The following is a 25122-nucleotide window of genomic DNA, read 5'->3' as shown; positions in this document are numbered from 1 at the left end:
TATATGGTATGTATGTGTATATATATATTATATATGGTATGTATGTGTATATGTATATATTATATATGGTATGTTTGTGTATATATATATTATATATGGTATGTATGTATATATATATATTATATATGGTATGTATGTATATGTATATATTATATATGGTATGTATGTGTATATATATATTATATATGGTATGTATGTATATATATATATATTATATATGGTATGTATGTATATGTATATATTATATATGGTATGTATGTGTATATATATATTATATATGGTATGTATGTATATATATATATTATATATGGTATGTATGTGTATATATATATTATATATGGTATGTATGTATATATATATTATATATGGTATGTATGTGTATATATATATTATATATGGTATGTATGTATATATATATTATATATGGTATGTATGTGTATATATATATTATATATGGTATGTATGTATATATATATATTATATATGGTATGTATGTGTATATATATATTATATATGGTATGTATGTATATATATATTATATATGGTATGTATGTGTATATATATATTATATATGGTATGTATGTATATATATATATTATATATGGTATGTATGTATATGTATATATTATATATGGTATGTATGTGTATATATATATTATATATGGTATGTATGTGTATATATATATTATATATGGTATGTATGTATATATATATATTATATATGGTATGTATATGTATATATTATATATGGTATGTATGTATATGTATATATTATATATGGTATGTATGTATATATATATATTATATATGGTATGTATGTATATATATATATATTATATATGGTATGTATGTATATGTATATATTATATATGGTATGTATGTATATGTATATATTATATATGTTATGTATGTATATATATATATTATATATGGTATGTATGTATATGTATATATTATATATGGTATGTATGTATATGTATATATTATATATGGTATGTATGTGTATGTATATATAATATATGGTATGTATGTGTATATATATATTATATATGGTATGTATGTGTATATATATATTATATATGGTATGTATGTGTATATATATATTATATATGGTATGTATGTATATGTATATATTATATATGGTATGTATGTATATATATATATTATATATGGTATGTATGTATATATATATATATTATATATGGTATGTATGTATATGTATATATTATATATGGTATGTATGTATATGTATATATTATATATGTTATGTATGTATATATATATATTATATATGGTATGTATGTATATGTATATATTATATATGGTATGTATGTATATGTATATATTATATATGGTATGTATGTGTATGTATATATAATATATGGTATGTATGTGTATATATATATTATATATGGTATGTATGTGTATATATATATTATATATGGTATGTATGTGTATATATATATTATATATGGTATGTATGTATATGTATATATTATATATGGTATGTATGTGTATATATATATTATATATGGTATGTATGTGTATATATATATTATATATGGTATGTATGTGTATATATATATTATATATGGTATGTATGTATATATATATATATTATATATGGTATGTATGTGTATATATATATTATATATGGTATGTATGTATATGTATATATTATATATGGTATGTATGTATATGTATATATTATATATGGTATGTATGTGTATATATATATTATATATGGTATGTATGTATATGTATATATTATATATGGTATGTATGTGTATATATATATTATATATGGTATGTATGTATATATATATATTATATATGGTATGTATGTATATGTATATATTATATATGGTATGTATGTGTATATATATATTATATATGGTATGTATGTATATATATATTATATATGGTATGTATGTGTATATATATATTATATATGGTATGTATGTGTATATATATATTATATATGGTATGTATGTATATATATCTATTATATATGGTATGTATGTGTATATATATATTATATATGGTATGTATGTGTATATATATATTATATATGGTATGTATGTATATATATATATTATATATGGTATGTATGTATATGTATATATTATATATGGTATGTATGTGTATATATATATTATATATGGTATGTATGTATATATATATATTATATATGGTATGTATGTATATGTATATATTATATATGGTATGTATGTGTATATATATATTATATATGGTATGTATGTATATATATATTATATATGGTATGTATGTGTATATATATATTATATATGGTATGTATGTATATATATATATTATATATGGTATGTATGTGTATATATATATTATATATGGTATGTATGTGTATATATATATTATATATGGTATGTATGTATATATATATATTATATATGGTATGTATGTGTATATATATATTATATATGGTATGTATGTGTATATATATATTATATATGGTATGTATGTATATATATAATCATACACACTATTAATAATAATACCAATAATAATATATAATATACAATAATATACACACTATGACAACAATAAAGCCATTTGTTTCCCTTCTCTCTAAAGGGGTTTTTATATTTAATTTTTGGCACACAATCTTCACTGTTTTTTGACCTTCGTATTTTACTTGTGAACATTTATGTGATTCCATCATATTAAGAAAAATAATGTGCAGAATCTTTTCATCGGCTTACATCATACACACAATATATCTAATAATAATATAATATATATAATAACATACACACACTATATTTAATAATAACATACACACAATATATCTAATAATAATATCATATATACACTAAGATACATACACTATATCTAATAATGATATAATATATACAATAACATACACACAATATATCTAATAATAATATCATATATACACTAAGATACACACACTATATCTAATAATAATATCATATATACAATAACATACACACAATATATCTAATATAATATAATAATATAATATATACAATAACATTCACGCTATATAATAATAATAATATACAATAACATCACACACACTATTAATAATAATAGTAACAATAATAATATATAATATACATTAATATATACACAATGATGACAGTAATATCACACACACTATGATGATTTTCCTGTAATTCCAGTGAGTCATGGTGGACATCCACAGCACTTTCGAATCAACCACCAAATGTGATCTGCATGTGAGCCATGGAGGTAGTCATGAATGCCTGTATGTTTGTCCATGAGTCATGAATGCCTGTATGTGTTTACTGTTGAACTGCTGTGTGTTTACTGTCAGAGTTAGACAGTGCCGCAGCATGTATTTATTGTTTTGATTGAAGTTGAAAGTTTTTCAGAGATGTCGGGTTTTCTCGGCTGTATTGATGTTTGTCAGGCTGTTTTGGCTGGTTAGAGAATGTGGTTACTGTTCTGACCAGTGTCCTTAGGGAAACTGTAAAATATTTCAGTTAAATATTTCAGTGTTTGGGCTATGATTCACTCACAAAATAATAATAGATTTGACATTTTAACCAGTAATCTTTAATTTAGTTCAGTTTGATGATGGTGACACTACTAGAGGCTTCAGTGGTGTGTGTGTTTTTAAGTAAATTCACGTCTACACCCACCGTGACAGAGCTGTTATATTGTATGCATTAGTAAAATATTCTTGGTGGATGTAATAACCAGCAAGAAAAGGTTTCCTTCTACTAACATTACCAGTAAGTGAATCATTCATATTGAACGGTGTGTTGGCTGCATGTGTTTTATGCAGTAAAAAAATCCTCATGTCAATATGGTTTACTTACCATGCAATTATTAATTACTTGTATTATTATTGTTAATCATGGCTCATTCTTCATGTCTGTTATCACGTCTCCTTTTAGTGAATATCGTTATTGTAAGGTGGGCTCAAACCCAGGTTAGCTAGGTGATAACAGCAACAGCCTACTGGGTGAGCAACCACACTCTAACAATGGCAGGCCTGTTCTAAAACAGTTAGATTTTGGATCAGGCAAACCTAACCACCATGCTGAGCGTGGAGAAAGGGAGAACAAAGGACACCACAGGAAGAAATGGCAACCCCGATGCACCGGGGAAAACCAAACTAAAACTTCCCAAACAAAACCAGAAAATGGTGAGGAATTTTAATGGCTAAGGGAAGCCTCGGGAGATAGACAACTGGAGAGGTGATGTGTAAAAGCACCAACACCCTCACAGACAAGAAGTGAGGTGTACCACGAGGGCTCACAGACCTCAATCACCAAAGTTACCAGCTAGGAGCTTGGCTCAGAACTTTGGCAAAAACCCAGCACTAAATGACTGGGTCACTGGGATTATATAAGATCTAGCCTAGCTGTTGGCTGTTAAGCCTGATTAGTGGCGTGCCTGACTCGAGGCCTCCCTCTGGGGGCCGGAGGGGGCCTCGGCCTGGTGCCAACCATTACCGTTATATTCATATTCATATTGTTATATTCAGAGCAGTTCTTTGACCATTAAAATAATTGTACAGTTTGTTCTTCACTAGAATGTTCTGCTCTTATCTTTCAGGACTGTCAGCATGAAAATAAAATCACTTATACAAAAAAAGTACAAACAAAAAACATTAGATAAAAAAACCCCAAAACCTTAAGTGCACATGCTTTATTACACTGGAACACATTAAACACATAAAACATCTAAAACATGTAAAACGCATAAAATATAAAACTCACGTACACAGTTTGCTGCTGCATCACTTCACAAAGGTTTTATTAATCACACAATACAAAATCTTATATATATATATAAACGTATTTTTATGTAATTTTTATAGTATTATGCAACAGGGAAAGAACAATAAACTGATCACAAGTAAGAGAGAGAGATGGAGACACAGAGTTTGTACAGATCTCAGATCAGATGTGTTCCCTAAACTTCTGCTGCCTGGGAAAAACACTCAGAGCACTGTTTAGGTGGGAAGGAGACAATGCCATCACCATGGTAACAAGAGGGGAGGCGGAACCTTGTCCAATGGTAAACACGAGGCCAGAGGATTGCTCTTCACCTCATTTCATTTTTTAAACTCAGGAAAGCGTCAAGGGTCAAGGGTAAAGGGGGAACCTGATGAATCTGGAATGGGTCTGATTTTCTTAACGAAGTTTAGCTGCATATGTGGAGACTCTGCAAACTTCAACCCAAGCCCACATTAGACGGTGTATGGTTCAGGAAGGCAGCCCAAGTTGGTGTGTGTGCACATGTGTGTGTGTGTGTGTGTTGGAGTATTGTAGGCAGGCAGGTTCATGCAGCATGGTTTCTCTCATGCATGGTGTGTGTGTGTATGTGTGTGTGTATGTGTGTGCACATGTGCATCTGTGTTTGTGTGTGTGTGTGTGTGTGTGTGTGTGTGTGTGTGTGTGTGTGTGTGTGTGTGTGTGTTGGAGTCGTCTAGGCAGGCAGGTTCATGCAGCATGGTTTCTCTCATGCATGGCTGTAGTGTGTATGTGTTTGTGTGTGTGTGTGTGTGTGTGTCTGTGTGTGGTCCAGCTGGTCTCACTGCGGCAGAGCTTTCAGAATGGCATTCACCTCTTCAGCTACAGCAGTCAGCGCAAACTCAAACTGGTCCTACAGGAAGAGGAGTATGACACATACCTATGAAACACTTGAGCATAAATATGAAACATTTTAACATAAATAATCTACTACTTACACACACACACACACATGCACATTAATTCACTGGTGCATAAACAGAGAGTTTAACTAAGATTGTGCACGTGTGAAATTAATTTAAGTTTGTGGGTTAATGATCGCACATAGCTATTAGAAATTATATTTAGATACGAACGTCATTGATATCGGGAGTATATTCTAATAAATGATGACGAGATATGTGTTCTGAATATTTTCTTACATACTGTAGGCTGATTGGAGGACACTGTGAAGCTAACATGTAGCCTAATGGTATGATGTAGCCACGTCGTTACCAGCAGGTCTACAGGCTACATAGCATGTAATCTTATCATTTCTAATTCAGTTAACGCTAGAATGTTTGAACGTTAAATATCTGAACATAGTTCTCCCTAGCTCCACTTGGAGTGTATTCAAAAACTTGCTTAAAATTCTTATGTGATAAAACTAGTGTTTTCTAGTGGTGGGAGACCAATATGTTTTCTGTGTCAAACATCCATAGATCAATTCCAAATGTTGGAATTGTAAGAATATTCCTTCATTATTGTCTTTGATCTTCAAACTGTCGTATAATCAGAATTAGATGCTGACATGACGATGTTCTTCCTTTTTTAGATACCTCTCTTCACCTCATATTGATGAGCGTGCTGTACAAATGTTAAATATCTGCCTTTCTGTTACAAATGAAATGACTTCCCGGGTGCACTGAAAACTGCTTTACACACACGCTACTGCACACATGCACACAAACCTAGTTAAACTGTTTACACATTGGTGAATGAATGTGCATGTGTGTGTATATGCAAGTGTAAGTTTTCACACACAAATGTAAGTAGTAGATTATTTATGTGAAAATGTTTCATATTTATGCACATTTGTTTAATAGGTATGTGCAAGTGTTTTATAGGTATGCGTAAGTAGTGTTTCACTGATTTCACCCTAAACGACCCTTCATAGAGGAGAGCAAGGTTTAGCACACGCACACACACACACCACAACGTTTAGCACATAAAAACACATCTCACAGATACACATGCACACACACCTTACAGGGTTTATCTTATACACACACACACACACACACCTCAGAGGGTTTAGCACATATACGCACGCACGCACGCGCACACACACACACACACACACACACACACACACCTCACAGGGTTCAGCACATATATACACACACACACACACACACACACACACACACACACACACACACACACACACACACACACACACACACACACACACACACACACACACCTCACAGCAAGAGTCAACAAGAGTCAGCAAGTGTGAGTACTGGAGTCAGTACTAGAGTACTGCACTTGAAAGTGCTGTTTATTGCTTTGTACTGGGAGCTTGTCTTTTCCCAGTGTGGACTGTGCTGTCATACCTTGCTGCACACCATTCCCGGCCTCTGGTCACGGATGTGCTCCAGGGTTGCAGCTATATCGATTTCCTTTACCCCTGTGTGATGACCACCACACACACACACACACCTCAGACACAGCACTTCCTACATCATTCCAAACACAGCTCATCCTTTCCAGGCACCAAAGACTAAGGCAAACCAATCCCCCGTTGTTTCATGTAGAATTAGACTGAAATACAAGGTCATTGTGGCCCTGCCAACACTAAACAGATAAACATACAAGTCTACTTATATGGGACTAACATTTAAGGATGATGTTATATTAGGTGTTATGCAGACGGAATGGCAGGTAGGCATTAAAAACAAACATCTTAAGATCCACCTTTAGTCATGCGATTTAGAACCATGTCAATCAGGATGTATGTTCCAGTTCGGCCTGTGCCATCACTGCAGAAGAAAGGAGAACACACACACACACACACACACACACACACACACACACACACACACACACACACACACACACACAAAACTAAACACACTCAGGACTAAACACACTGGGCCAAACCGATCTGCTGGATCCACTGGACATATTGTAACAAAGGTGTTTAAGTAAAAAGGATCAAAGGCCATAAACACACACACACAATATATAAACAGTGTAAGTGGGCGGTGCCACTGGGTACCTGCAGTGCACAATGATGGGGCAGGAACGTCCACGGTAGCATTTATTCACCTTCCTGAGGAGACGCACGAGAAAGGACAGCAAGACTCGCACTTACAGAGTAGAGACAAAACCACAATATAAGCACAACACTAGGGTTAGGGGTTAGGGGTTAGGGTTAGGGTTAGGGGTTAGGGTTAGGTTAGGTTAGGGTTAAGGATTTAGGGTTAGGATTAAGGGTTAGGATTAGGGTTTAGGGGTTAGGGTTAGGGGTTAGGGATTAGGGTTAGGTTAGGGTTAAGGATTTAGGGTTAGGATTAAGGGTTAGGGTTTAGGGTTAGGGTTTAGGGTTAACCCTTGCTACCACTGGTATATGAGTGCCAAAAGACTCAGTTTCAATAAATCATTAAGTACATACAAGTGCCAGACAGAGCAGTGATACGCACATGTCCCAGGAAGGTGGGAAGAATGGGGAGAGAGAGACAGCAGACATGAGAGAGAGACAGCGGACATGAGGAGAGAGGGACAGCGGACATGAGCAGAGAGAGACAGCGGACATGAGGTGAGAGAGACAGCGGACATGAGGAGAGAGAGACAGCGGACATGAGGAGAGAGAGACAGCAGACATGAGCTAGGGGGATCATATGAAAGATGACGAGACACACTGAGATACTGGCTGCCCAGAGAGAGAGAGCATGAAAGCAGATTGAAAGACTGAGAGGCTGATGAATGAGCCATCGGACGAGGGGTGGTGGTGATGAGGGTGGAGGTGGTGGAGCGTGGTGGTGATGAGGGTGGAGGAGGTGGATGGTAGAGACGATGGAGCATGGTGGTGATGAGGGTGGAGGTGATGAGGGTGGAGGTAATGGAGCATGGGGATGATGGAGCGTGGCAGTGAGGAGGGTGGAGGTGATGAGCGTGGGGGACGATGGAGCGTGGCGGTGATGAGGGTGGAGGTGATGAGCGTGGGGGACGATGGAGCGTGGCGGTGATGAGGGTGGAGGTGATGAGCGTGGGGGATGATGGAGCGTGGCAGTGAGGGTGGAGGTGATGAGCGTGCGGACAATGGAGCGTGGCGGTGAGGAGGGTGGAGGTGATGAGCGTGGGGGACGATGGAGCGTGGCGGTGATGAGGGTGGAGGTGATGAGCGTGGGGGACGATGGAGCGTGGCGGTGATGAGGGTGGAGGTGATGAGCGTGGGGGACGATGGAGCGTGGCGGTGATGAGGGTGGAGGTGATGAGCGTGGGGACGATGGAGCGTGGCGGTGATGAGGGTGGAGGTGATGAGCGTGGGGGACGATGGAGCGTGGCGGTGATGAGGGTGGAGGTGATGAGCGTGGGGGACGATGGAGCGTGGCGGTGATGAGGGTGGAGGTGATGAGCGTGGGGGACGATGGAGCGTGGCGGTGATGAGGGTGGAGGTGATGAGCGTGGGGGACGATGGAGCGTGGCGGTGATGAGGGTGGAGGTGATGAGCGTGGGGACGATGGAGCGTGTCATCAGCGCTGCTCTTGCTGCAGCCACAGCTGTCTGTGCTCATTTTTGTGACTATGCAACTGGAGTCTGATTACTAGCTGCAAACCACAAAAAATGACACAGACAGCCATGCAATACCACGGGCTCCGCTGTGCTCCATCGTACACGCAGAGAGGGAAGGAGAGGACGGTAAGAGAGAGGGAGAGAGGGGGAGAGCGATAGAGAGAGGCAGAGAGAGGGAGAGAGAGACAGGAGGTAGTGAGATGCGGAGGTAAGAGTGATAAGACATGGGAGATAAAGATGTGGGAAGAAGAGGGACAAACTCACAACAGAGGAAACACGGGAGTTTAGGGGACTAATTTATAAAAATCTTGGGGGAAATGATTGCGTGTGTGTGGTGCAGTACCTGCGGAAGTCCAGCAGGGGGCGGGTGGAGGTTGGTATGCCCTGCGCTGGCCAGCTCAGGAAGTGGAACTGAGTGAGAGTGCGCGTCTCCTGCGTCTGCACATTCTTCACATAAAAGCTGCGTACCAGGAAGTCGTTACACCAGATGTGCTCTGACACCAGGTTCACCTGCACGTGATGTCATGATGCATACAGCACTTACACACAGATTACAGGATCTGATCTCACATTAGCCAAGATGATGGCAAAAGTGTGTTAAGACATCAAGTCACAATATATGAGCTGAGCTAATCTTAAAAAAAAAACACCACTCATCATGATACTTTATTTATAGTTAAATAAACAAATGTTACATGTTTTGCTGAGTCACTGGGTCTGCACCTGTCTGCACTAACTTTGAATTGACATCGTGATCTGAAATGTCTGCCTTAAAAAAAGGGTTAAAGTTAACCCTAATCCTAACCCTAATCCTATTCCTAATCCTAACCCTAACCCTAATCTTAGTCCTAACCCTAATCATAACCTTATGAAAATGCTTTAGGTATTCTAGAGGGAAGAGTCCACATACAGACCTCATAGATATGGTAGAGGGAAGAGCCCTCATCAGGCCAGTAACGATCACACTGCTTCTCGCCATCCTCAACCAGTGCAGTCATCATCACTATCACAGTACAGCCGTTTTCCCACACCATCTACATCATGCACACACACACAGACACACACACACACAGACACACACACCTTATCATAAAACATGATCTTTAGAGCTCCTATTTACCAATCAAAGCTGCCAGTAGTTCCCATATTCTCAAAGTTTCATAGCAATACTTTTACTTTTACACACATATACATACACATGTGCACCCCCTGACTGACACACACACACACACACACACACACACACACACACACACACACCCAGACTGACCTGCCAAAAGTCAGAGATGGTGTGTGAGAGTGGTCCTTGGGTGGCAATGTATGCTGGCATTCTGGGGTCATGCTCAATCTGTAGGGTCAAACGGAAACACAAAGTCAGGGGTCAGAGCATTGCCCCTCATCTCCATGTGTCCAGCGCAGAGGAAGTCTTAACAGATGTTCCCCCTCACCACTACAGAACAGGGTGATACCAAACCAGCACCACCCAAGCTACATCAATATAATGTAGCCATAGCAACAGCAAGACAGGGATTCCGGAACCAGAGGCAGCCCTGCACAGCACTGGATAAATGGATTTTGTCACCTTGGCAACTGAAGTGGGGATGGGGGGGGGGGGGGTGCTTCTGCTCCGTGATTGGCAGAGAATGAGGAAGGTCCATTAGAGAAATGAAACGCATGTCCACTGTTCCAGGGCAGGACAGGGGTTAGTGGGGTCACTGCTGGAGGGGGGAAGTCTCTTGTCTGCTGCAGAAATGCAGAGAAGTGCTGCTCCAACTTACTATGGTGCTCGCATTGATGTAATCAGCCCTCGAGGGGTTAACCTCGGCTTTCAGTTTCACCCGGGAATGATCATCTGTGAAGTACAAAGTACAGTTAACACAGCTGACGCAAAAACACAGGAGCTGAGCTTCAGTTCCCACCGGCCCTCTGCGCTGCGTGAGAGAGGAGTGCACTTAACAGGGGACCCACACGGCACAGATTGAGAGCAGCGGTTCTTCTTGGTGTTGCCCTCGCTCTGAGCGATCAGCACCGTGCTGAACTCAGCCTGGTAAGAGCACAGCGCCTCCCACTCCTTCAGCAAACGGTCCTTATTCTTTACATGATCCTCCATGTATGCCTGCAGGGTGAAAGAGAGAGAGGGGGAGAGATAAGGAGGAGAGAGGGAAAGAGTTAGGAGGAAAGGGTATTTTATTGTTTTTATTTCACGCCCAGTAATTGGTGTAATATGGAAAATGGCCCAAGAACGGTTCTCAAAGCTACAGTCAGACTGATCAAGGCATTGCTGCTTCTGTTTGAGTGTGTGTGTACCAGTATCATGTGTTTGTGTGTATACCAGTATCAGGTGTGTGTGTGTGTGTGTGTGTGTGTGCGTGTGTACCACTATCGTATGTGTGTGCGTGTGTACCACTATCGTGTGTGTGTACCACTATCGTGTGTGTGTGTGTGTGTGTGTGTACCACTATCGTGTGTGTGTACCAGTATCGTATGTGTGTGTGTGTGTGTGTGTGTGTGTACCACTATCGTGTGTGTGTGTGTGTGTGTGTGTGTGTACCAGTATCATGTGCCCAGTGGAGATGTCCATGTTGGACTGTGCGGGTTCCTCTCCCCAGGAGGGGGTGCTGCTGTGTGAGCTGGGGCTTGGCTGGTTGGCGTCGCTGAACTGAGACGACACGCTGCTAACTCGCGACGTGTCTGTCCCTACTCCTCCCCCTGCCCCTCCCACTGCCCCTCCCCTGACTCCGCCCACACCTGTAGCACCTGCTCCACTCTCCTGCTTGCCTGAGGACTTAGTAGCCATATGCTGGCGACAGAGATCCTGGGGGAGGGGCAGGGAGAAGAGAGAAGTAACCGGTTAGAGTGGACATACAGCCTTGCAATTTACATAACCAAATACAGTGGACATACAGCCTCGCAATTTACATAACCAAATACAGTGGACAAACAGCCTCGCAATTTACATAACCAAATACAGTGGACATACAGCTTAGCAATTTATTGGCCATTGTAAGTTTTCTGTGTTTCAGAGGAAATTCATAATCAGCATATAACCAGAATATATTAATATAACTAATATATATTAATATAATATAACACACTTTTTAAACATCATCTACAGCAGAGAAGGAGTTCAGAGTGAGAAAGGAGAGAGTTCAGAGTGAGACAGGAGAGTGAGACCAGAGTGAGACAGGGGAGACTAGACCACCACAGTTCCATTTCCCCCACCTGATACACAGACTGCGTGCTGCTTCCTGTCTCAGGACCCAAGGCCAGCTTCCCGGAGGCAAGCTGGTGGGCGTGGCTTCGCAGGCAGGCTATGGTGAGTGAGCCAACTAGGAGCCCGCCCACACAGGCCACGCCCACAAATATGAAGAACACCCATCCGGTGCTGTGCTGCACACGTATGGCCACTGGCAATCCATCGCTTTTCTGTGAAGAATCAGGAAAAAAATACATTCTGAAGAAAAAAACAACTGCAGGTTGATGTAGATGTTTCTCCTGGCGTTTTAGTCCACATTCACACACAAATATGCACAACATCAGTATATGTTACTTTTATTGAAAGAATATTATTAATTTAACACCCAGCATTACAAATACTGAGCAGTAACAAACAAATTATACTCAGAGTCTTTTCACTAGCCGAGAGCGTAACCATTTTTACTAAAGAGCCCACCCAGGCATGCTATTTTGGTGCTGTTTTTTAATGAAATGGAATTTGGAGAAAAGAGGAGAGGAGGTGTGAGTGTGCGTGCACACACACACACACACGCACACACAAAAACAGGACAGAACTAGGATCTCAAAAGGAGGTTGCACCTCCCAGCCTGTTGTCTGGGTTACCATGCGTCTCAGTGGGGGCAGCAGTTGCCATGGTAACATCGGAATGCCTGATGTAAGCCCTTTGGCCATCAAAAGTGACAAAAAGGAGAGTTTCAAAAGAAAAACGTGAGAAGTGAAGGGGCGGGGGGGAGGGGGGGGGGGTAACACAGCCTCTTCTGCGCTTCAACTAATCACTCACAGATCTGAAAACCCTCCCGCGTATTGCGCGCGCTCTCAGACCACACAGGAGCCGGGGCATTACATCATCAAATTCGTGCCCACTGCACTGACCTTGTCGCCACAGCAACCGCCCCACCTGACATCACTGTCTGTGCAAAGACTGCAGCGAGTTGAGCGGCGAGCAGGTTTCCCTCTCTGTTAGCTTGGGGAATCCGTTCTTTGGCTTTCTCCTTTTTCAGTTTTATTCCTTGTTTTTTATTGTATATTTATTTATCCGGTAATTCGGATAATGGCGAACGTAGTACTGCAACTACACTAATTACGACAATCATCAGAAATCGCTGCCTTGTTATCAATAATATGTTAAAGTGCATTAAAAGTTCAAGCTCCATTTTAATACATTTTATAACTGTTAAATGTAAATAAATGGCAATTATGGGTCAAATTTATTTTTACCTACGTACATACCACAAAGCAATCACAGCTGTCATTGTGAAACAGATCAATTGTACAGCGGTAAAATAAACAAATGTATGTAATTAAATAACATAAAAGCCATATATTTCAATTTCGGGGAAGAGAACGAATAGCTTATTAAAACAGTTTTGGGTGTTTTAGTTTGACAAATATCTCCACAGCCTAACGGTCCTCGAACAGTGCACCTAAAACAAGAAGAAGTGTGTAGCAGGTCGGAGCGACTCACCTCCAGAATAAACACAGCATCGTCGTGATGCTCCCGGTCTTATCGGTCCGGTACTGCGAACCCGAACGGAGGGACGGCACGCGCTCCCGCACGACATATTTAGATTTATTCGCCGAAACCTCTAAATTGTAGCACGAGTACTGTACCGAGCAGTTACAGCAACTTTAAATACGATGCACATTAGCGAAAACGAGCGTCAGCTTTTTTGGCAAGTGCGCGTTCAGAGCTTTTGGGATGCTTCCCTCGGCCGCGCGCAGCTGAATCCCGAGCGCGCTTGACAGTTTGACACTTATGAAGTCGTTGTCATGGCAACAGAGCGAACGGCGATGAGGGTGAACGGGAGGCGCGCGTTAACGGCTCTTCAGAGAAGCTCTCGTCAAGCTTTGAGTGACATGAAATGGGGGAGAAAAAGAAGTGAAGAAAATTAGGCTTGATGACGAAGAATTAACATGAAAACACAAACGGCACACAGCCTTTGCTTCCGTTTCTCTCGAAGACGTGAACAGTCAAAACCAGCTCGGATAATGAGGCATAACCCGTTATGTACCTCTCCCACCCCAGTCTGGAGAACATCCAGTCCTGTCTCCTGCTCGAGAAAGGTCTTCTCAGCTGCTGCTCAGAAAACAAAGCAAAAGGGGATCAGAAAACATCAAATCAAAGGGATATCAAAAGACAAAATATGGATACACATTCAAAAATCCTAATAATTCCATCAGTGGTTGGTGTCGGAGGGACTGCTCGTTCTGTTTCTACATTGTAGTCTAATGCTGCGTGTTGTTTAGAGACAGCAAATGACGGGAAGCCTGAAGAACTTCTCCACACTTACCAGCCTTCTCTGCCAATTCTGTGGTGCTCAGGTTCTGACTGTTCGGGTGAACTCGAAGTGTGAGAGTTGGCCCTACCACGCTGTGAAGAGAACTCACAGTCACACACGCCAAATGACAACAGGTTGTTAAACACAAGGATGTGAGGGGTAGGGTTGGGGGGCAGTTCGAACCTCCCCCATATTGGCGGCCCCGGGGTAGAGCCCCTCCTGTTGGCGACCCTGGGATAGGGCTCCACCTCATCACAATTTAGGCTCAGGGTACCCTGAGGGTCCGAGGTTTAACATGAGCAGGGTTCTCTTTAATCATGCAGAAATGTGTCAGTTTCAGTATTTCATGAGAAAATAACAACAGTGACAACTTAGCAGTGGTGGAACTTGAACTGGCAACCTTCTGATTGCTAGTCCAGTACCTTAAGCACTGAGACAACTTAACCACTGAGACACCATGTTATGTTAATAGTTTATTCTATGTATTATGTTAATAGTTTACCTAACTTTTGGGCCTATATGGGGTGAATAGCATTGGATTTTCCTAAGGCAGTGCCTGGACCTTATTCCAGTCTCCCTGCACATAACTTAGAGAGACACACATTCACACACCAGCCACGCCCACACACAGACAAACCAGCCACGCCCACATTCACACACCAGTCACGTCTACACAGAGACACACCAGCCATGCCCACATTCACACACCAGTCACGCCCACACACAGACACACACCAACCATGCCCACACACAGACACACACTAGCCAGGTCCACATTCACAGGTAACCAATCACAGACTACACAAAATAGACAAAACTACACACATGGACATGCAATGCACCTGGTCACCCAATATCCCCTCAGCGTGTTGTGATGAAGTCATCTGTTTGATGCCCAGATGATCAGCTTTTAACAACAGTGTCTGGCAAACATGCAGGATTCACAGCCATTTACATCACCTCTGGTTGGTGAGGAGGTATTCATACTCGTCCTTCTGTTTGGTTTGGTTCTTTGCTGGTATGGGTTTGGGGGTTCTGTTCCACCCCTCGTCCTGTTTCATCAGAGCTGCAGGACCCAGCACGCTGGCCCCGCCTGCGATGACACGGGGCCGCGAGGGTCCAGGCCTGCCGGAGACGGGAGTTTTGTCCTCTGCTTGGGTTGTCGCTCCCTCAGTCATTTTCACCTGTAAAGAGCAACGTCCACTTTACAACCTCATGTGCATTTTCAGTTCAGGACGACTCACCTGTGAAATCTTCATAATCCTGATTTACAGTCAGTGTAAACACTGCCATCTGCTGGTTATGCTATGCAATAGCAAAAACCTCACAGATATAGAAGCATCAGTAACTAATACAACACTGATTTAACAGGAATAATGATTTGATTAGAGATCTTACCAGTTTCTGTGGGGCTTGTGAACCTACAGTGTGACCCATGTGAAGGAAATGAGGACGGCATTAGTCCTGACAGTACTCCCCATGTCCCCATTAACAGAGACATTCACTGTTATAGTGAACAGGCACAAAGCACTGAAGTGGGCAGGATTTACCCTGCCTGAGAGCCATCGCAGGTTCACTCTGCAGCAGATCCAGGACACTGAAGAGACGCCTCATGTCTTCAGGGTCCAGGTGAGACAGGACAGCGAAGAGATGTCCCTTGTCTTCAGTGTCCAGGTGAGACAGGTCAAAGCCACCCTGCAGGTCATTCAGACTCTTCTGAACAGAACCTGCATGCAGGAGAGAGAAGATACCAGAGGAACTTTAAAAAAGCATGCAGGCAGCTGTACACATACACACACAGGAGTTGCACACAATTACAGTCACTGAGAGAAATGTTATAATAGGCAGGAATTAATTAATTATTATGATTTATAAGCATCAATCATTGTTTTCTGTTGTACTTTGTTTTTCTAGCATGTTGAATGTACTACTGTAAGCCCAGACACAATTCACTGGATCTGAGCAGTCCAGATGTGTTTGGATCTGAGCAGTTCAGACGTGTTTGTACGCTGCATAATTCATAAATTAAGCCAAGTGAGTCATTTCCATCAGCAGTGATCCATGTTTCACAGATCAGCTGCTCTGCATCAGACATGTTTTTCGCCTTCACACCTTCCTTGTTCCATCATGAAAGTACAGCTTGTGCTCCAACTTGTGATCTGGTCATTGTACTAACGTGTGAGCTGGTCTCTGTACTAACGTGTGATCTGGTCTCTATACTATTGTGTGATCTGGTCTCTGTACTAACGTGTGAGCTGGGCTCCATACTAACATATGATCTGTGCTCTGTACTAACATGTGATCTGGTCTCTGTACTAACGTGTGAGCTGGTCATTGTACTAACGTGTGAGCTGGTCTCTGTACTAACGTGTGAGCGGGTCTCTGTACTAACATATGATCTGGGCTCTGTACTAACATGTGAGCTGGTCTCTGTACTAACATGTGAGCTGGTCTCTGTACTAACGTGTGATCTGGTCATTATACTAACGTGTGAGCTGGTCTCTGTACTAACGTGTGAGCTGGTCTCTGTACTAACGTGTGAGCTGGGCTCTGTACTAACATATGATCTGTGCTCTGTACTAACATGTGATCTGGTCTCTGTACTAATGTGTGGTCTGGTCATTGTACTAACGTGTGAGCTGGTCTCTGTACTAACGTGTGATCTGGTCATTGTACTAACGTGTGAGCGGGTCTCTATACTAACATATGATCTGGGCTCTGTACTAACGTGTGATCTGGTCTCTATACTATTGTGTGATCTGGTCTCTGTACTAACGTGTGAGCTGGGCTCCATACTAACATATGATCTGTGCTCTGTACTAACATGTGATCTGGTCTCTGTACTAACGTGTGAGCTGGTCATTGTACTAACGTGTGAGCTGGTCATTGTACTAACGTGTGAGCTGGTCTCTGTACTAACGTGTGAGCGGGTCTCTGTACTAACATATGATCTGGGCTCTGTACTAACATGTGAGCTGGTCTCTGTACTAACATGTGAGCTGGTCTCTGTACTAACGTGTGATCTGGTCATTATACTAACGTGTGAGCTGGTCTCTGTACTAACGTGTGAGCTGGTCTCTGTACTAACGTGTGAGCTGGGCTCTGTACTAACATATGATCTGTGCTCTGTACTAACATGTGATCTGGTCTCTGTACTAATGTGTGGTCTGGTCATTGTACTAACGTGTGAGCTGGTCTCTGTACTAACGTGTGATCTGGTCATTGTACTAACGTGTGAGCGGGTCTCTATACTAACATATGATCTGGGCTCTGTACTAACGTGTGATCTGGTCTCTTTACTAACGTGTGAGCTGGTCATTGTACTAATGTGTGAGCTGGTCTCTGTACTATCATGTGAGCTGGTCTCTGTACTAACGTGTGATCTGGTCTCTGTACTAACGTGTGATCTGGTCTCTGTACTAATGTGTGAGCTGCTCTTTGTACTAACCTGTGAGCTGGTCTCTGTACTAACGTGTGATCTGGTCTTTGTAATAACATGTCAGCTGGTCTTTGTGTTCTTCAGGCTTTCCAGTGGTTTGGAGTGTGCTGGGAGCCCATGAACTCACTGATCTATTCTTCTCTTTTTATTAGACCTCCAGATATCACTGCTTATTTTCTGATTTATGGTGGGGAACCAAACAAAAAAATCCACTCTCCAACACTCATACATCACCGAGTTTACACTGCCATATCACCGAGTTTACACTGACACTTCACCGAGTTTACACTGCCACATCACTGAGTTCACACTGTCACATCACCGAGTTTACACGGCCACATCACCGAGTTTACACTGCTATATCACTAAATTTACACTGACACATCACCGAGTTTACACTGTCACATCACCGAGTTTACACTGTCACATCACCGAGTTTACACTGCCACATCACCGAGTTTACACTGGCACATCACTGAGTTTACACTCACCATCAAGCCCAGCAATCTTCCCATGCTCCTTGGGAGTTTTCTTCTTGTGTTGCTGGCTGCTAACCTTCATGACCTGGGAAATGTAGCCCTTGCTGTAGTCCAGTGGGAAGTTGAGTCCCTGGAAAAAGGGTGGTGTGGAGAGGGGTGTTGCCACCTGGTGGTGGGAGGTAGGCTGTGCTGGTGAGGACAGGAGGACAGACACCAGATCCTGAAGCAGCTGTGTGTCCTTATTCAGAGGGTGAGGACGGTGTCCACTCCCCCGGGAATGAATAGAGGACATGTCTCCATCCACCAAATTTAGAGAACGTCCTTCTTCATCTTGGTAAGCGTACTGGGGGTGAGAACATACCGAGTTTAATGACAATGGGACAAGATGATTCATCACCATAAAAAGATATGATGGAGGGACATTTTTTTAGAAAGCACAGAAAATAGGGCATTACCTTTCTGTGTGTGTGAGAGAGAGAGAGAGAGCGAGAGTGTGTGTGCGAGAGAGAGAGTGTGTGTGTGTGTGTGAGTGAGAGAGAGAGAGAGAGAGTGTGTGTGTGTGTGTGTGTGTGTGTGTGTGTGTGTGTGTGTGTGTGTGTGTGTGTGAGTGAGAGAGTGAGAGAGAGAGAGAGAGAGTGTGTGTGTGTGTGTGTGTGTGTGTGTGTGTGTGAGAGAGTGTGTGTGCGAGAGACAGAGTGTGTGTGTGTGTGTGTGAGTGAGAGAGAGAGAGAGAGAGAGAGAGTGTGTGTGTGTGTGTGTGTGTGTGTGTGTGAGAGAGAGAGAGAGAGAGAGAGAGAGAGAGTGTGTGCGAGAGACAGAGTGTGTGTGTGTGAGAGAGAGAGAGAGAGTGTGTGAGAGAGAGAGAGAGAGTTTGTGTGTGTGTGTGTGTGTGTGTGTGAGAGAGAGAGAGAGTGTGTGTGTGTGTGTGTGTGTGTGTGTGTGTATTCTGACCTTTTGATAAGTATAAGGTTCGAGTCTTTGCATGAGGTGAGAGGACTGGGGAGAATCCACCATCATGTAGTCCATGTATGGCTGCAGTTTGGGTTGAATCTGGTCTGCTGCCCCTCGATCAGATCTGAAGATATTTAACATAAAATGAAGAGAATAAAAGAGGAGAGAACACAAAGCAAGACAAAGATGAATTGTTAATATTTGGGGTTTTAGGAATGGACGAATGGACAAGAAAGAGACGATACAGAAAACCAGAAATGATACTGGCCACAGTAAGCACACACTGTTATTTCAGAAGCCCATTGGAGACCCCCTACTGCAGCTGGAATTTGTGATCAGCAGGTTCTCATTGGCAGTGTGGAGGAGAGACCCTGAAGTTGGCATAGTCAATGTTAAATCACTGATTTGCAGTGTGGTGACACTTGGGGGGTCCAGCACTGCTGTCTGGTGTTCAAATCAATCCTCTGGGTTTTTAGCCATAACAGTTATAAGCAAACTCCCCTCAGTTCTAGCTCTGCCCCCTCCAGCTTCAGTTCTAGCTCCGCCCCCACCAGCTTCAGTTCTAGCTCCGCCCCCTCCAGCTTCACTTTCCTGTGACGACACTGCTTCACTTGCTAGTCTACATGCTGAAGTTCACATACTCAGCAATAGTGGAAAGTTCTGACAAATCACGAACCATAACACTGAAGAAGTGATGAGCTTTAAAATAGCCAAGTTACAACAGTACACGTACGTATTCTGTTTTTTCATAGGTCAGTGCCACTGGTGGAGATTAGCATTGGCAGTTTTACTTTCTCAGTTTATGCACTGTGGAAGCTTGTGGGAGGTTTTTCTTTCACCATATCTTACTTTAGCCATCTCAGTAGAAGTGTAGAAGAAGTGATAAATGTAAACATATGTTTACTTTAGAAGTGATGAATGTAAGCATTTGTTTTCCCCTCACCGTGCCTCTTCCTTTCCAGTGTAATATGGCGCTTTCAGAGATCTAAACAACATAAAAAGGACTGAGGTTAGAATTGTGCCTTACCACCAGTCTCCTGGAGCATCTCTATTTAACCTGCACTCACATCACTGCCATTGTTTCTCTATATCACCTGCACTGGACCAATGGCGCTGGATCTTACTCAGAGGAGGATGCTTTCTTCCAGGCAGGTGGAAGTGGAACCTTCTCAACTTTGCTGAGTTCCTGGTCAATGACAGACTGGGTCACTTCATCCTGCCAGTTCAGCCCTGAGAAAACCAGTGATGGTACGAAGCCCAGTAAGAGGACATGCTGCATGTGCCGGCATTCGTGAGACAGGAACCGCACCCACGACCTTGGTTACTGTAGTAACACATCGGCCATGTTTGGGGGGCATTTTGTCTAGTGTTTTTCTTATCAAGATTTTCTGATAGAAACATTTCTTTTTGTAAGCCAAACACAGCCTGTCTGTTAAATGACATCTAATGGAAAGATTACAGAGTCCTGAAGAAAGCAGGTTTCATGACTAACCTTCACTCATCAGTATTTGTAGTAAAGACTGGAGTCTGTCCAGGACGACAGATGTCACCCTGTAGCGGAAACCCTCATGCTGCTGGGTAGTGCACTGCCCAAACAACTCATCTGGAACACACACACACACACACACGCACATACAGACACATGTGCAGATGTACACACACACACACACACACACACACACACACACACAAATAAATGCAGCATACTCCAAAAATATAGGAACTTTGAGTCACTTAGCAGACTGGGATTATAATGAACATACTGGTACTAAAATGCCTACATTAATGTCTTCATAAGGCATTCTCGCATTTTCCTTCTATCCTCTGCTCTCCCTCTCTTTCCCATATACATAAGTATGAACGGAAATCATTACTGGTGCCTCAGTGATGTCAAGGTTGCCATAGAAACACTGTAAGATCCTTGACATTGGCTAAGACCAGGTGATGACAGAATACAGTGTTTAGAGAGGCACTTCCCAAAGAAACATACACACAGTTACATTAATAATATAGTATAGAGTATAACAATAACATCACCATTCAGTGTGCATAAGTGCTAACTTCAAAACTTATGAATCCATTAAGGCAAAGAGCAAATACAGATCAAGGAAAGAGAAACTAGGGTAGAAAATGGTCTGATATTAAAAATAAACAGACAAAGAGAAAAAATGTAAATGACAGGACACTGGACAACACAGCACAGTAACAACATCGAGTGAGTACCCCCCCCCCCCCCCCCCCCACACACACACACACCACATGCTTACTCACCATCCCAACAGAGCTGCTCAGTGGAACAAAGACTCCTGTCAAACAAACAGCCTGTGAAAACAAGAGTAGAGTGAGAATACGAGAGTAAAGACAGCTAGAGAGAAAAACAAGGAGCACAATAAGAGAAAGAAAATGGCAGCTTGAGCATGAGAGACAGGTAGGGTGAGACAGATCACGGATGACAAGTCTCTTGGTAACTGAGAGTGGGGAGGCAGACCACAGGTAACTGGCTCTGTGATTGAAGCAGAGTGTTGAGGTTTTGTTAGCAAACATGTGTCTGCAGGTGCCAGTGTCTGTGTGTTGGCTTGATAAGGCATAGTGACCTTTAAGCTTTTCTGATACTTGTCATAACACAAACAGAGAATCTCACATTCCAGGTCTGTGAGCAGATCACTGGTGTGCCAGTCTGGTGCTGTTACATAGCCCCCAAACAACCAACAGTCTAATTGGATTTGCGTAGTCAGTCACAGTCTTATCAGGCCTTGTCCATCATCAGGTACCATAGCAACAGCCAAGCAGCACTTACATGGTTAAGAGAGAGCAGACAACATTAGCCTGGAATAAAACAAACAGTGCCATTCCTCACTATTTCTGTGACTGTTCTAATACGAGCTGTGAGTACAGCTCTGTATTGTGGAGGCCCTTAGCTCTTGGGTGTTTAGGTTGAGATGAAGACCAGAGAGTTTTTCTACGAATCCACACACAAAATTAACATAATTAACCTTGAGGACTAAACTTTGGTTATGAGAGCGGAAGCTTTCTGCTACTCTCCTGCAGTGGAAATTTCTCACTTGTTCTGGGGCTTCCTGTGTGTGTGTGTGTGTGTGTGTGTGTGTGTGTGTGTGTGATAAGGAGACTATGAAGAGGGAGAGAGACAAAGTTGAAGAGAGACAGAGACTGTAACAGTGACAGAAGAGTTTATGTTTCTAGTGGCTCATATCAAATATCCTCCCGCACAGGATGAAAATAAAATAATGAAAAATCACTTGGGATGTTGCCAGATACTTGAAACTCACAAGCATTCCACTGTGGACTGAGACCATCTCCCACACACAAACATCAGATTTAGGTATTAGTCACACAAACATATTTTAAATGTATTGATGTTTATACACTATAGTTATTATGAGGAAGTGGATGCAGAACACAGAAACTGACAAAAAGAATTTTGAGTGCAAAATATTTGCTTCATCTTGAAATAACAAAAATATCTTCTATAGTCACCTAAGTGATCACATCAGTAATCAGCTGACTGGGCTTGTATGGTTTTATAGTGTATATACACGCACCCACACTCCCTCTCCTACAAAATAACCCACAAACATGCCACTGGCCTTAACGCACATGTATCATCCATGATTAGAAACACCAGTCTTGACACACACACACATGTCAAACGTGCATGTTAACATGAACATTTAGTGACTGCAGCCCAGCTATTGTCACGGTACTGGACTCTGACCATAACGGCGTGATATAAGTGTTTATACACGTCCGTGTCACTACTAGGTGGAAAGTGTTCTTCCGTCAAAAAATATCCAACCAAAAGTGATCAGACACTGGCTGTTGATGGAGGTTGGATGATAAATCAGTCGAGTCAGGCGGACTTCACTGTCTAACCGCACACCTAAACGCTGTTTAATGTATAAGTGTTTACAGTAAAGCGTGTGATTAGTGTTTACGTTTGAAATTAAATACTTAACGGGGTTTCACACAGCCGGGAGATAAACGAGCGACATCTCTAAACAGGCCAGATGCGCGTGCGTAGGCCCTGTCCGTGGTGCTGAAATAAACCTGCACGCCGCTGCGCTCTCGAGAGACGACACGAACCATACTGGTGTTCACAGCTCTACGCGCGACAGAGCACGAGCATATTTCAGTATACCCGTACTGCACTTTAAAACGTCGTATATTTTCTAAAAATATCTACAAATAGCAGATATAAACTGCAAGCTTCTCTATACAACAAGTCTTCACAGCTGCAACTAAAGTTTAAAGTTGTTGACCTAATGCCACAATATTCTAAATGTTTTCGTAAACGGAACCCAGTTGACGTGGACCAGCGCACACGCGCGGCAGGACTAGCGCGGTCTGCGGGGCACGCGTCCCTGCACGGGTGAGTCATGGTGTGCGCGCACAGCTCCGATCTGCAGTAAAGACTCATTAAACATGTTTCTGTTCCACCACTGTTGAACCAGCGGGGTCAGCAAGTCTGATACGAGCAGTAGCGCATCATTAGCGCTGTGGTCTATCAGATTTGTAAAGTATCGTTGACGGTTAGATCTCCGACACAGAAACGCTCCAACGCCGCCGGTATAGAGCCCGAGCTAGTGTCCTGCCCCACTGGGGCTGTTTCTGCGGATTTCACGAATCCTTCCGACATCGAGCATCGCTGCTTCACTTGAGCCGTGCGACATCACGTCGCCGACTATTGGACTGGTGAAATTATTTTAACACGGAACACAGAAGTTCCAGGATATAATTAAGATTGCACCTACAACAGCTGGAGGAGCAGGAGCATAACTAAGGCATCAACTGGTGAAAGGCGATGTTTTTGCTAATTACACACACGTTTATATATATATATATATATATATATATATATAGAATAAACAATACGAAGACAAAATATTCGAAAGTGTAAAACAAATAAAAACTGAAATAATTGTCTCAGCAGCTCCAGGGCTTTACTGTCAGAATCAAACCACACAAACCCCCCCCCCAACACACCGCACTTACACAAACCCCTTGAACTCGAACTCTAAACACTAGTTTCCACCTGTAGCGCGTTCATTAAGTGCGCGGCCTGTCCGTGACGTACCGTATCTGCTAGGGCTGCCGAGCCGGTAACACGCAGTCATCACACCCACGAGCATCCAGAGTCGCGAGGTCATGATCGCTCCGTGGGAACGCGCCGTCGGTTTCTCGCCTTACCACACCTTTACACCGACATCTCTAACCGATGTAGCGCCGGTCTCCAGGAACAAGGGGTTGCGCGGACACTGCGCGGAGCCCGAGCGCGCACGAAAAGAGGCGAGGTGCGGCGCGCGAGAGAGGGAGGAGTAAGGCGGACGGAGAGAAAACCCGGCACGCGGAAACATGGATCAGTCGTTTCTCCGCCGTGATTCTGTCATGCGGGACCAAATCCACGTCACGATGCGCCACGACACCAAAAA

At 42.2% G+C, this 25122-nt stretch overlaps 1 protein-coding gene across 2 annotated transcripts; it reads right to left on the bottom strand.

Moving 5' to 3' along the window:
• Window positions 1–4668: 4668 nt before the first annotated feature.
• On the bottom strand, window positions 4669–25091 carry ptprnb (protein tyrosine phosphatase receptor type Nb). 2 transcript variants are annotated; one of them, XM_035526411.1, is made up of 23 exons: window positions 24768–25091; window positions 21947–21997; window positions 21168–21278; window positions 20800–20905; window positions 20619–20660; window positions 19676–19799; window positions 18737–19067; window positions 16357–16533; window positions 16205–16227; window positions 15767–15990; window positions 14819–14898; window positions 14540–14604; window positions 12513–12716; window positions 11842–12105; window positions 11259–11406; window positions 11069–11142; window positions 10561–10638; window positions 10205–10324; window positions 9634–9800; window positions 7774–7827; window positions 7470–7534; window positions 7109–7182; window positions 4669–5643 (listed from the first exon to the last, which is right to left on the bottom strand). In XM_035526411.1, exons 1-23 carry the CDS (start codon window positions 24838–24840, stop codon window positions 5572–5574), a joined length of 2727 nt encoding a protein of 908 aa, XP_035382304.1. In that variant the 5' UTR covers window positions 24841–25091; the 3' UTR covers window positions 4669–5571. The 2 variants fall into 2 exon arrangements, with proteins under 2 accessions (XP_035382304.1, XP_035382306.1); XM_035526413.1 differs by lacking the exons at window positions 21168–21278; window positions 21947–21997; window positions 24768–25091 and having other exon boundaries at window positions 20743–20808.
• Between the last annotated feature and the right edge of the window lie 31 nt (window positions 25092–25122).

The sequence above is a fragment of the Electrophorus electricus genome, chromosome 1 (assembly GCF_013358815.1).
Source record: "Electrophorus electricus isolate fEleEle1 chromosome 1, fEleEle1.pri, whole genome shotgun sequence".
Lineage (NCBI taxonomy): Eukaryota > Metazoa > Chordata > Actinopteri > Gymnotiformes > Gymnotidae > Electrophorus > Electrophorus electricus.
Note: the sequence above shows the minus strand (reverse complement) of the source record. Positions and strands in the feature narration are given on the sequence as shown.